General features: G+C 46.5%; 1 protein-coding gene across 1 annotated transcript in view; it reads right to left on the reverse strand.

Moving 5' to 3' along the window:
- Positions 1-9,216, reverse strand: part of LOC307245847 (liprin-alpha-3-like) — a gene marked incomplete at both ends in the record, with an annotated part of 30,505 nt that extends 21,289 nt beyond the window's left edge. Inside the window, 14 exons of the mRNA XM_080021548.1 lie at positions 335-414; positions 571-633; positions 944-1,075; positions 1,160-1,243; positions 1,328-1,462; positions 2,632-2,725; positions 3,302-3,354; positions 3,490-3,582; positions 4,225-4,353; positions 5,224-5,283; positions 5,370-5,444; positions 6,527-6,691; positions 7,164-7,265; positions 8,875-9,216. Of these exons, the coding sequence (XP_079877674.1) occupies positions 335-414; positions 571-633; positions 944-1,075; positions 1,160-1,243; positions 1,328-1,462; positions 2,632-2,725; positions 3,302-3,354; positions 3,490-3,582; positions 4,225-4,353; positions 5,224-5,283; positions 5,370-5,444; positions 6,527-6,691; positions 7,164-7,265; positions 8,875-9,216 (1,607 nt within the window). The remainder of the gene's footprint in view (positions 1-334; positions 415-570; positions 634-943; positions 1,076-1,159; positions 1,244-1,327; positions 1,463-2,631; positions 2,726-3,301; positions 3,355-3,489; positions 3,583-4,224; positions 4,354-5,223; positions 5,284-5,369; positions 5,445-6,526; positions 6,692-7,163; positions 7,266-8,874) is intronic.
- Between the last annotated feature and the right edge of the window lie 5,343 nt (positions 9,217-14,559).

Consider the following 14,559-nt stretch of genomic DNA (forward strand, 5'->3'; position numbering starts at 1 on the left):
ATAACCAATCAGTACATAACCAGTCAGACAGGCACATAACCAGGCAGATGGGTATATGAACTACCAGACAGGTACATAACCAGTCAGACGGGTACATAACCAGTCAGACAGGTATATAACCAGTCAGATGAGTACATAACCAGTCAGACAGGTATATAATGCTGTCAGACGGGTAAATGAATCAGTCAGATGGGTATATAACCAATCAGACGAGTACATAATCAGTCAGACGGGTACATAACCAGTCAGACAGGTATATAAGCAGTAATACGGGTACATAACCATTCAGACAGGTATATAATCAATAAAAATTGAAATGAGTCCTTTAACTGACCTGGAATAGGAAGATCCTGGTCTACCTCGGAGCTGGTCCAGCTCCAACTGGATCCTCTCCAGCTCAGCTAAGAGCTGGTCCTGGAGGGAGGGAGGGAGGGAGGGAGAGAGGGAAGGAGGGAGGGAGGGAGAGAGGGAAGAAGCGAGGGAGGAGAGAGAAAGGAAGGAGGGAGGGAACATCAGTTCTTATTCCAACCCTTCTGGTCTCAAGTGATTCTAAATCTTGGTGCCAAATACCTTGTTTGCCAGGAGGTCGTCCTGGATCTTCTTCATGTTGGACAGTTCCTCGGACAGAGCGTTCTGTGACAGCACGGCACCGACACATTAGTTTGACCCTTGGTTTGTTTGATCAAATTGTTTATTTAAGTGAAAGAATGCAAACCGTGGATTCCAAAAATCTTTCGCAACTATTCATTTTGTCAGAGATGTTTTTGGTGGAATGCTCTCCTCTCTTGCTCAGTGAAAACATATGTGCCTGACTCTCAGGAGTCGTGCAGCTCAAAACTGTATGTTCCAAATCCTAAATCGGGACTCAGACCACATCTTTTTAAGCCCTGGTGGTAATGTCCTATCGTCCCCGCTCTCCGAGAAGCTGCTGGTTGATCTCTACCTTCTCTTCCAGCGCTGCCATCCTCTCCTTGAGGTGCAGCTGCAGCCTCTCGTTGGACTCAGACAGCAGCTTGTCCACCGTGTCCGAGAGGCGCTTGTTGTGTTCGTCATTCATCTTTTCCCGCTGCCTCGCCTGAAAGAAACCAAGAGAGTATGAGAAAGAGAGAGAGAGAGACAGAGAGATGACTGGAGGGTTAAAGAGGTGGAGCAGCCTAACCCTCTGCAGCTCCTGGTTCTTCTCCTCCAGTTGCGCCTCCATCTGTCGCAGACGTTCCTCAAAGTTTCCGTGGCGTTCCTCTGCCTAGCAACAGAGAACATCAGAGAAGGTGAGCGGGGCTCTAGGTGCAGCTCCAGGTGTAGCTCTGGGTGTAGCTCCTAGCGGTACCTTGTTGAGGGCAGCGACCCTCTGTGCAAGCTGGGCCTCGATCTCGGGCAGGGTTTCCGCTCGCTGCAGCGTCTGCTGGAGCTTCTGCTTAGCGTCCTCCAGACGTTCCTGCAGCTGGCGGTTCTTCTCCTCACTCTGAAACAGGAAGTCAGGTTGGAGCAGACAGGAAGTGAGTTTCAAACACACAGGAAATCAGGTTGAAACAGAGCCCTTCAGGGTGATAAGGACACCTTTGCTGCTCATTGTTCTGAACAAGCAGGGGGTTATTTTGTGACAACACCCGGCTGGCTGTACCTTATTCCTCTCCTGCAACCTACCTGAGGTAGAGTAGAGGCAGAGTAGAGGCAGAGTAGAGGCAGAGTAGAGGCAGAGTAGATGCCGTGTAGAGGCAGAGTAGAGGTAGAATACAGGCAGAGTAGAGGCATAGGAGAGGTAGAGTAGAGTAGAGTTAGAGTAGAGAGAGAGTAGAGTAGAGTTAGAGTAGAGGGAGAGTAGAGTTAGAGTAGAGGCAGAGTAGAGGTAAACTAGAGGCAGAGTAGAGGTAGAATAGAGGCAGAGTAAATGAAGAGTAAAGGCAGAGTAGAGGCATAATAGAGGCATAGTAGATGCAGAGTAGAGGCATTGTAGAGGCAGAGTAGAGGTAGACTAGAGGCATAGTAGCAGAAGAGTAGAGGCAGAGTAGAGTTAGAGTAGAGGCAGAGTAAAGTTAGAGTAGAGGCAGAGTAGAGGCAGAGTAGAGCTATAGGAGAGGTAGAGTAGAGCCAGAGTAGAGTTAGAGTAGAGGCAGAGTACAGGTAGAGTAGAGGCATAATTGAGGTAGAATAGAGGCATAGTAGAGGTAGAACGGGGGCAGAGTAGAGGTAGAGTAGAGTTGGAGTAGAGGTTTTTTATTTTATTTACATTACATTTCATTTAGCAGACGCTTTTATCCAAAGCGACTTACAATTGTTCAATCACCCACGGACGCAGCCATCAGGAGCAATGAGGGGTTAAGTGTCTTGCTCAAGGACACTACAGCATGCTATCAGGAGGAGCCTGGGATCCAACCAGCAACCTTTAGATCACTAGCTCTACCGCCTGAGCTACCATCCCCGTAGAGATAGAGTCAGAGTAGAGTATAAGCAGAGTAGAGGTAGAGTAGAGGCAGAGTAGGGGCAGAGTAGAGGCAGAGCAGATGCAGAGTAGATGCAGAGTAGATGCAGAGTAGATGCAGAGTAGAGTAGAGGCAGAGTAGAGGCAGAATAGAGGTAGAGTAGAGGCAGAGTAGAGGCAGAGTAAAGGGAGAGTAGAGGCAAAGTACCTACCTGTCTGTACAGGGACTCTTTGCTCGCCAGCTCGTTCTCCAGTTTGTCTTTGATGTCGTGGAGTGAGGTGGCTTCTCGTTGAGCGCTCAGATACCTGCAACAGAGCGGCCATCACTTCCCACAATGTACCTGTTCTGGATCTGAGCCCTGCTCAGTCTCACATACAGACGAAGACTAAACAAAACAGATACATGTCAAATAATGGATGACGTCTTTACATGAAAGGCTCAAATCCTATCATTGATTTTTAATTTTATTTGTAAGGTATGGATGAAAAACTTGGATTATTTTGTGGGTTCCCGAAAGAGTAGGTGTAGTACAGAAAAAGTAGAGAAAGAGTAGAGGTGGACTAGACACAGAGTAGAGGTAGAGTAGAGGTGGAGTAGGTGTAGAGCAGAGGTAGAGCAGAGGTGGAGTAGAGGTGGAGTAGAGGTAGAGTAGAGGTGGAGTATTGGTAGAGTCAAGGTATAGTAGAGGTAGAGTAGAGGTGGAGTGGAGGTGGAGTTGGAGTAGAGGAGAGGTAGAGTAATAAGTAAGTAAGTTTAAGTAATTTCCCCCTGGGATTATTAAAGTATTTCTGATTCTGATTAGAGTAGAGGTAGAGTAGAGGTGGAGCAGAGGTAGAGTAGAGCTGCAGGTAAAGGTGGAGGTAGAGGTGGCGGTAGAGTACCTTCGTTCTAGGGTTGTGATCCGTTCCTCCATGTCTTCTCTCTGACATAATGCCTGGACAAGCAAATAATGTTCAAAATAACTTAATTTATAATAACTTTATTTATATCTGCTTGTTTGTGTTTTGTTATTGAAAGTCAATAATAATAAATTCATAATCAATAACGTTACTGATAAAGTAACACAAACCTCCTTGACGTCTCTCTGCAGCTTCTGATTGGCTTCTTCGGATTTGGTGACTTCCCTCCTGGCGGCCGCGAGCTGCTCCTCTAGCTCACCAACCTGTAGTACACACAATACACAAATAGTACACACATAGTACACACAGTACACACATAGTACACACAGTACACAAATAGTACACACAGTACACACATAATACACACCTAGTAAACACAGTACACAAATAGTTCACACACAGTACACACAGAACACACATAGTACACACAGTACACAAATAGTACACACAAAGCACACATAATGTACACAAAGAGTACACACAGTACACATATAGTAGACACAGCACACACATAGTTCACACACAGTTCACACAGTACACACATTGTACACACAGTACACAAATAGTACACACATAGTACACAAAGTACACAAATAATACACACAGTACACATATAGTAAATACAGTATACAATTAGTACACACAGCACACACATAATACATATATCATACACATAGTACACACTAAAGGTCACTATGCTAGTGGGTCAAATTAGCCAATGAATTCACAGAAAAACACCGGTTTATTAGAGTTGGATGACCTGCAATGCTCTATCTGGCCACTAGAGGGGGCACTTAATTACTGTCACCCTTCCTGCTGCTAAATACCGTACTTCCTTTACACACAATACTTACACACATTTGCATTACAGTATTACAGTATTGTAGTATTCCAGGTGTACTCACCTGTCGGCACATCAGCGCCAGTCTTTCTTTCAGCTGGGAGAGCTCCGCCCTCTGTCGCTCTATCTCTCCCTCCCTCTGCCGCTCTAGCTCTCCGTCCTCCAGTCCGGCCGATGGACCGTTTGGCAGACGCTGCTGCCATGGCAATGGCAAAACAAGATGGACCAATCAGAACGGACAAATATGTGACGGTCATGGGTCTGTCTCAGCAAGGACACCTCCTAGGTAGGGAGCAAGGTTACTTCTAGGTGGGGAGCAAGGATACTTCTAGATAGGGAAGCAGGATACTTCCTTGGTAGGGAGCAAGGATATTTATAGGTAGGGAGAAAGGATACTTCTAGGTAGGGAGCATGGATACTTCCTAGCTAGGGAGCAAGGACACTTCTAGGTAGGGAGCATGGATACTTCCTAGGTAGCGAGCAAGGATACTTCTAGGTAGGAAGCAAGGATACTTCTCGTTTGGGAGCAAGGATACCTCTTTGTAGGAAGCATTGGTACTTCCTGGTAAGGAATGAGGACTTTCTGACATTGTAGCAAGGTTACCACCTTGGAAGGTAGCATGGATGCCTCCTAACTAGGAGTAAGGATACTCCCTAGGATGGTCACAATTTTAGGAAACATGGCTGTTCGGGACTGTCCCTTTACAGTAGGAAGCAGAGGAAGCCTCCTAGTTAGGCTCTTTATTTTCCCATAATGCCGTGCGGTGCGACTCTTATAGCACTCCAGAAGGTTGTCCAGCTGTTGGAGTGTAAACATGGTTGTGGAGCTGACAGTCTGTTTAGAAGGACTTCCTGTTTAAGAGGATACCACAGGCTGTAGAAACATTACCATGGCAACCAGAGGGATGCTAGGGATGGTTACATGGTATTACCTTGCTACCAGGTGACAGGAAGTAGCCTTGCATATAAAACAGGAAATAGCAGTGCTAATAAGACCATGTCAAAATAAAACACAGTGAAACACAACACACACACACACACACACACACAAACCCTCCCTTACATCTTTCCCGGTGTCCAACCCTTGTTGACGTCTTTTAATTTGATCTCTTAAAGAGATTACCTGCGGACACACAGACACACACGGCATTAAGAGCCATTTAGGGTCCTCCCACCACAGGAAGTGACATAATCGGCGGCGGACCCTACCTCTTGAGAAGAAGCCACCAGCTGTTCCTCCAACACGGAGACCCTCTCCAGCGCCACGCGCAGACGCTCTCGCACCTGAAACCGACACGGGGAAGCCTCTGAATTAGACCATATGAAAACACCAATCAGATATAAACCACAGACAACCAATCCTGCATTGTGATTGGTCGATAGCGGCAACCAGTGCTCCGTTATCTCTGCATAACTGTTAACAGTGACAGTTACAATTTCTCCTGGTTTCACGTTCCTTGTATCACTCCACCTACATGCTCATGCAACCACTAGCGAGTGGTGCCGCCTGGTGGCGCTACATAGAAACTACAATGGAAGACCATGTCCAGTTCAACATTATTTATTCATATTTAGGAGAATAGTTCAGTGTTGTTGTGACAATTTTTTTCAGTGGATTCTGAATACAACTAGTGATATGAGTTATAAACTAGTCATACTAGTTATACAACTAGACATACTAGTTATTAAACTAGACAAAGTAGTTATACAACTAGTCATACTAGTTACACAACTAGTCACACTAGTTATTAAACTACTCATACTAGTTATTAAACTTGTCATACTAGTTAGCAACTAGACATACTAGTATACTATTTATACAACTAGTCATGCTAGTTAGACAACTAGTCATACTAGTTATCAAATTAGACATAATAGTTATACAACTAGGCTAGTTACATAACTAGACATACTAGTTAATAAACTAGACATACTACTTATTACACTAGACATTATAGTTATTAAACTAGGCATACTAGTTATTAAACTAGACATACTATTTATACAACTTGTCATACTAGTTATAAATAGGTATTATCATTATTAAACTAGACATACTATTTATACAAGTAGTCAGACTGGTTATACAAATAGTCATACTAGTTATGAACTAGACAAAATAGTTATTAAACTAGGCATAGTAGTTGTACAACTTGTCATACTCGTTATAAAACTAGTCAAACTAGTTATTAAACTACTCATACTAGTTATACAACTTGTCATACTAGTTTTTTAACTAGACATAATAGTTATAAAACTAGACATACTCGTTATAAAACTAGACATAACAATTATACAACTAGTCATATTAATTAAAGAACTAGACATACTAGTTCTTAAACTAGTTGGCTGGTGGTTGCATTCACCTTCTCGTCCAGAGCCTTGTGGTGTTCGAACAACGACTTGAGCGCCTTGAGGACCTCCACCTCGCTGGACACACCGGCCGGGGACTGAGCCTGACGCTTCACCACCGTCATCCGGAGGCTGCGCTCGTGTCTGGACACCAGGCACTCCAAGTGCTCCAACAGCAACTGGAGGAGGGAGGGAGGAGGAGAGAATGTAGAGAAACGATGAAAAGAAGAGAAGCATTCAACCCCTGGTGGTAGAAGATGCATCGTTTGTTTACCTGCTTTTCATGTCATATCATACAGGACGTTCAGAGCTGCAGAGGTTTCACACACACATTGATATTCCTCATGGAAGGGAAAATCGGGCTTCAAGCTTTGAGAAGGAGTTACACAATTTCTCAATAATAGATCGATAGAAAATTATTCAGACTTAGCATGAAACTAAAACAACTGAACTAAATTACCTCCAAACATGGTCGTAATGTCGGTGACCTCTCTAAAAATCCTTTCCAATTGGAAAGGATTTTTAGAGAGATGCACCATTTATAGTGAAGGGTCACTTGTCAGAGGAAAGATGGGGTGAAAGAAGCAGAAGAAGAGAGGGAAAGGCCTCGAGGAAGTGACATCACAACCAAGATGGCCGCGGTGGTCTCACCCGTGTGTTGTTTCTCTCGGCTTTGAGCTCTGCGATCTCCTCCTCCCGCTCCAGAAGCTGCTCACGGCAAACGTTCAGCTCTTTGGTCAACACCGCAAACTCCTGCAGGAAGAAACAAACACATTAGTACCCCGTAGGACCCGTAGGTTCCTGTGAGCCTCTGTAGTACACTGTAAGACCCTGTAGTACCCTTTAGGACCCCGTAGAACCCTGTAGGGACTCATAGGATCCAGCAGGATCCTGTAAGACCCAGTAGTACCCTCTGGGTCCATGTAGGACCATGTAGTACCCTGCCTGATCCTGTAGTACCCTTTGAGACCCCAAAGGACCCTGTAGTACCCTGTGGGACCCTGTAGGACCCTGTAGGAACCAGTAGGGTCCTGTAGGACCCTGTAACATTCTCTACTACCTACTCTAGTGGTAGGGAACTGTAGTACCCTGAAATAGCCTGTAGTGCCCTGTCATACCCTATAGTAACCTGTAGCACACTACTGCACCATGTCTGAACCTATAGTTTCCTTAAATCCTCTGTAGCAACCTCTAACACCCTGTAGTACTGAATAATACCCTGCAAGACCCCTTAGTACCCTCCAGTACTATGTAGCACCCTGTAGTACCCTGTAGTACCTGGGGGTATACTGTTTTTAGTGCTTTCATGGTATATACCATAATGTAGATATCATACCGTGATGTATGATTTAATATTATTTTGTAATCAAATTAAAATATTAAGATACACAATGTAAAGCCGAGATCATAATATACATCATAAATATATCAAGATTTGAGGAATATATTTTGTTTTGATATCATTTCATTGCCTATGTGCATATGATGTGATGTATTGTAATGTTCACCAGAGCAGCCTCCATCTGCCCCCAAGCTGCTAGCCAGGACGCTAGCTGCTAGCGGGCGGCCATGTTGGAATGGCAAACAGGAAGTTACATAATTAGCTTCTAAACAGTACGAGTGCAGAGGAAGGAGGAGGGGATGGATAGAGAGCAGTTGAAAGGGAGGGAGAAATGAATCTTATATGGAATATGCAGAGAGAAGAAGAGATGGGGGGAGAGGAAGGGGGTAAAGAGAAAAGAGATAAAGGGAAGAGAAGATATACTGGATAGAGAGCGGATGAGAGAGGAAAACAGAGAAGAGAGAAAGGTGAGGTAAAAAGAGAAGAGGGTGAACAGAGAGGTAGAGAGATGGACAGATGAAAAGAGCGATAGAGGGAAGTAAGAGGTAGAGAGATGGAGGGATGAACCGAGCGGTAGAGAGATAGAGGGATGAACAGAGCGGTAAAGAGAGGTGGAGATGTAAAAAGATTGAGAGATGAAAAGGGGAGTGTCCAGCTGGAGGCTCAGTGGGCTCTTGGCCCTCGGCCTCGTGGGACCGTTCCACGTTTTGGGCAGAGGTCAGCTGATCTCACCTTCTCTCTTTTCACCTCATCAGTCCATCCCTCCATCCCTCTGTCCCTCCATCCCTCCATTCTTCCGACAGACAGAATAGACAGACAGACAGGTAGACAAACAGAGACAGACGGACAGGTACGTGTGGCAGGGCGATAGACAGACAGACAGACAGACAGACAGACAGGCAGACAGACAGAAAGGCAGACAGGTAGGCAGACAGACAGGTACCTGTGGCAGGGCGATGGACAGACAGACAGAAAGACAAACAGACAGACAGACAGACAGACAGAAAGGCAGACAGGTACCTGTGGCAGGGCGATGGACAGCTGTCTCTGCAGGGAGTCCTTCTCATGGCCCAGCTCCCGGAGGCGAAGCTGGGCCGTCCCCAGACTGTCCTGCGTCTCCCTCAGACTCTCCAGGAGACGCTCCCTCTCGGTCAACATGTTGACCATCAGGGACTCCAGGTTCCCAGTGCTCCCCCCCTCATCTCCCCCTCCTCCCCCCCTGGACTCCCGGCTTCCGTAGCCCCCCCCTCCCCCTGTGGCGCCGCCGGGGCCTCCCACGCCTCCCCCCGCCGGGGAGGAGGAGCCTCCCGTGCCCCCGCGACTATCCTCCGAGATGGTGGGCATCACCTCGCACATCATCATGAGATCCGGGCGATGGAGTCCTTATTCACCTTGGACAGCCTGCAGATCCTGGAGATCCTTGAAGCCCTGGACACTGGAGTCTGTGGACACCTTGGAAACCCTGGAGACCCCGGACTCCCTCGACTCCCTAGAGACCCTGGACTCTCCCCTGGTGCTTTATCCTGAGGACCAGCTGTTTCCCCGGAGGGAGGAAGAAGACGATCTCGAATTCAGTTCAGTCAGGTCCGGTCAACTCTAATCCGGTCCAAAGTGGGACTAGTCTGTCTTCTCTTCTCTTCCCGTGTTTGTTTTAAATTGTTCTTTTCAGTGCACTGTCAGTACCAACGAAGAAGAACGTGGGCTGTGGGAGGTCGGGATTGGCTGAGGAGGAGGGGGTAGGGCGCGGGGCTCCAATGGTGGGCAGGCTTAAGAGGTTAGGAAGCTTCGGACTAGGACTGCTGCAAAGGAAAACACACGGTCACATCATCATCATCATCAGCATGTGTTTCTATGGCAACAGATGGGGCCATGTAAAAAAAACAAACAAACAAACAAACAAATAGACATATTTTAAAGAATCTAATAATACATGGATATTTGTTCACGTTTGCATCATGATATTCACTTATGATTTCTGGTGCTTATATTCCTGTCCATGTGCTTTTATTCTAGTCTCTCCCAGTCTCTCCCAGTCTCTCCCAGTCTGTCCCAGTCTCTCCTAGTCTCGCCCAGTCTGTCCCAGTCTTGCCCAGTCGGCCACAGTCTCTCCCAGTCTGCCCTAGTCTGCCCCAGTCTCGCCCTGTCTCGCCCAGTCTGCCTCATTCTGTCCCAGTCTGTCCCAGTCTGTCCATAACTGTCCCAGCGTAGTGTACATTGCGCTAGTTCTTTCTCTGACCACTTTAAAAAGTGACAAACAACTGTCTAGACTTCAAACTGGTTTCCCTGGGGATTCATGATCCTCTGCCTGACAGAACCGACAGAACCAGCAAAACCCGCCTCTTGCTTTTTTTAAAACACCCATTAGCAACAACTTGCCTGAACTCATAACTGACTGTGGACCTGATATTGAGGGATGAAGAATGTGTAATGGGATATAACTCAGTCATAATATTAAACTATATTGTATATCAACTATATTTTCTTCCTCTTGTCCAAGTTGTTATTTGGAGTAACTACGCTGACTTACACTCATATACATTGGACTTGGAATGCTGGGATCATGAACACATGAATCAACCAAGAACCAGGAAGACGGGAGAAGCACAGAGAACTGGGGAGATACAGGTAGAACCATGGAGAATCAGAGAGATGTAGGTAGAACCATGGAGAACCAGAGAGATGCAGGTAGAATCCTGGAGAACCAGAGAGATGCAGGTACAACCACGGGGAACCAGGGAAATGCAGAGAGAACTATGGGGAACTAGCGAGATGCAGGTAGAATCATGGGAAACCAGGGAGATGCAGGTAGAACCACTGGGAACCAGGGAGTTGAACCCATTATAACAAGAGAGAAACAGAACTTCTCTTCAACGCCGGAGGAACCTCACTATGGACGTTACTCAGAAATGAAAGCGCTGGGTGGCAGTTTGAAGAGGGCACCATGTTCGATAACAAATGGTTCAATTCAGGTTCACAACGTCAACTGAATCTTTCATAAATCACAACATCGGTTCTGTGTTTGTTTTAACTACAGAAATCGTTAAAATTTTGAAAAGGATGAGAGAAGCACAAGTCAAAGCAGAATTAAAAGTTCTTCCTGCTGGGAAGCGTCGTCCTGATGTTTTCAGAAGATTCCTCCAGGAGTATCCACCAGGGGTCAGACCGAGCCCTTCCTGTAACTCTATCGATCTTTAGCTCTCCTGGAGTGGCATTCTGAGATGTCGGAGTGTTGTTTCGCAGCTAATCCTTCCATCTGAAGGCACCAGAGATGTTTTAAAGGGCGTGGCAGTAAGATTTCCGATGCCAGTGAGACTCCTCTTTCCACTTTCCGGAGAAGCGTCCTTTTCTGCACTTACCCCTTCACTTCTCGCGGTCTTCCTGACACAACCTTTAAATTAAAGAGCCAACGTGTGAATGCCGTTTCTTAGAGCACCTCTTTGTCCATTTTAAGGGCCGACGGGCAGGGTCCGAAACCCTCCAATGGTTCAGCCTTCAACTGGACATTTATTTGTCCTCCTTCAGAAAACATCCCTTTAAAGGCTAGAGAGCCAAAACCTCCTGAAGACCGGCCTGGAAAGTGATCTCTTATCTACATCGAAAATCTATTGTTTCATTTGTTCAACCCCAGAAAGACGGAAATGAACTGGCTCCACCCAGACTGTTTCAAACAGCACCTGCGGGAGAAGTCTAGGGGTTTTCTTTCCATTTGGGCGCATCACATTGCATTGGGCTTCTTGGTGTAAAGGCTTCCTGAACTCCGCATTCAGACGCGGTGGTGGGCCACCTGGTGCTCCGCGCACCAGGTGGCCCATGGCAGTGGAACCATTTGTTGTGGATTTCATCTTTAATTCCGTTTAAATCCGACCAAACACATCTCTGCGATTCACAAAGCAGCTTTCTGCCTCTTTGTATTTAGACGGTGAATCTGTTGAGCTATTTTCTATTCTGACTGAAAGTTTGTTTCTTTAAGGTCGGGGACACGTTGAAACTGTACCTGACTGGTCTAGGACAGGCGTTCTCAACATGGGGTCTGTGGAAACCCCCAGGTGGTCCATGCAGAAGTTCCAGGGTGTCCTTAGCGAATTATTCTCTAATTGAACTAATCTGTAGAGTTGTGATTCCCCTGTCAGAAGGTAGGAAAAGTCTTGGGGTAGACAGACAGACAGAGAGACAGACAGGTGGAGAGAGCCAAACAGACAAACAGACAGACAGACAGACAGGTGAAGGGACAGACAGAGAGACAGACAGACAGGCTGAAGGTCTCCAGCCCAACAGGGCTGAGATGCTTCCAGAGGCACATTCCTCCATGGCAAGAACACACTGTGTGTGTGTATTCGTATGTGTGTGTGTTTGTGTGTGTGTGTGTGTATGTATATGTGTGTTAGTGTGTATGTACAGTAAATGTGTGTGCGTGCGCGTATATGTATGTGTGCGTGTGTGTATGTATATGTGTGTGTGTGTATGTGTGTGTGTGTGCTCATTTCAAATGGCAGAAGATGACAATGAACCACCCCCCCCCCCCCCCCCCCCCAACAGTGGAACCCCTTCAGCCACCAAGTTCATCATAAGATAAGATAAAGATAAGATAAAGATACTTTATTAATCCCCAAAGGGAAATTCTAGTGTTGCAGCAGCAATGACATACATGACAAAACACATAATTTACAAAAACACACGTTGTTTTTGAATCAATATAAATTATACACACACATATTATATCTATATAAACACAGTATACATACTGTATATATATATATTTATATACACACATACATACATACATACATACATATATACATACATACAGATACATACACATATGCATATGTGTATGTACATATACATATAAAATAACTACTGTAGCATATAAAAATAAATAGATAGAATAAAATAGAATTTAAGTTAGTGAAAGGTAAAGCTTAAAAGTGGAAGTTAAATGTGAAGTAAAAATGTGCCTTGTGCATTGGCATTCAGATGAGGAGTATCCTCTCCTGGCACAGAGGGGATTCATTGTAGGTGGCTATTGCAGTGGGAAGGAATGACCTCCTGTAACGGTCCTTATTGCAGCCATCATGTGAACTGATAAGAGAAGATCAGTGTGAAGTAACAAACACTGAAGCTCTGAGAGGAACCATGGATGTAACACACACACTCACACACACGCAGATCCAGAGAAATGGTCGATTCTTCTGCTGTGAAAATCCAAAATTCTTGTTTGTGATCTAGGTGTGTGTGTGTGTGTGTGTGTGTGTGTGTGTGTGTGTGTAGGTGTGTGTGTGTAGAGGGTGTCTGCAGCTTGTGACCAGATCTGGTTCCTGGTTTTAGGGAAAAGCTTCAGTTGTGGATGATTAGTCATAACGCCCCCCACACCCACTATAGCTGTATGGATACAAACCACGCGGGAGCGAGCGGCGTGTGCGCGCACCCTGGATACACCGTGGTGTGTTGCTAACGCACCTGTCAGTGACGTGCACGCGATGCATTGTCTACTTAGATACCTCACACCCCCCCACCCAGTGCGCGCACACACACACACACACACAAACCATCCATCCATCCGCGCGCGGCAGACCTGTCTTCTTACCGCACTCACCGCGCCGCCGCCGCTCCTCCGCTGCCGCGCGTCTTCGCATGTTCCCCGCTAGATACCCTGCGCGTCCATGTCCGTGGGTCCTGGTGCGTGTTTCCTCCTCCACGGTGCGCGTCTCTTCCCCGTGCATACGGCATCTGGGACGGAGGGAGGGAGGGAGGGAGTGTGTGTGTGTGCCTCCCCTACTGTGGAGGAGAGGCTCTTAAAGCGACATTCCCCCTGCGTCCGCAGCAGCAGCCGCGGCACTCTGAGATTTACGCGCACGCGCACACAAACCCGCGCACGCGCGCACTCCAATTAGACGCTAATTCCACCGTGCGCGTGCACGCGATCCGGTAAAGTGTTTTGTTTGATGTCAAGGAACTTGAACCGTCAGCCGGTGACGTCACCCCATGCAGGCGTGAAGTCCGGATCCGAGCGGGAGGAGCAGGACGGGGATGGAGGTTTGTCAGGATGGATGAATGATGGAGGGATGAGGAACTCCACCTTTGTCTCAATGAACTACACCTTTATTCTGCATTTTCCAAAATGGGAACAGCTGGAAACAGATTGGGAGCTCTGGGAGGCGTTCCAGATGGAGATCGGGTTCTGAGGATCAGATGATCAGGTTCTTCCTGGTCCTGGTCCCGGTGAGGAGGTGGTGGAGCCCGGTACACACAAGGTGCTTCTTTAAGAGAGAGAGAGGCTGGAGAGGTGATGTAATGTGTTCTCAGACAATGATGTCATCTGCTGAGACAGAGCCAGGATTTAAAGTGACAAGGCGTTCTGGAAGCAGAGGAGCAGGATGGAGTGAGAGAGCATCCCATCAGATCCACACAAGGGATGGAGGAGAAGAGCATTTATTAACTAGAACCAGGACCAGGACCACCAACACGGTTTAGATGTTGCAGAAATTAGAGCCAGTTGGAGCTTCAACAAGCACTTGAGTGTGAAACGTGACCTTTTGTATTTTGAAGAGTTTTAATGTTTTATTTTGATCTCAGATCCACAAAGATTGTGCGTTAATAACTGGAGTGACACACCAGGGGTGTCAAAGATGAGGCCTGCGGGCGGGATTTCGACTGCAGAGGTGTCATTTCTGGCCCGAGTGGAAAAAAAGTATTTAAATAGTTTTA

The sequence above is a fragment of the Zeus faber genome (genome assembly GCF_960531495.2).
Source record: "Zeus faber genome assembly, chromosome: 20".
Taxonomy (NCBI): domain Eukaryota; kingdom Metazoa; phylum Chordata; class Actinopteri; order Zeiformes; family Zeidae; genus Zeus; species Zeus faber.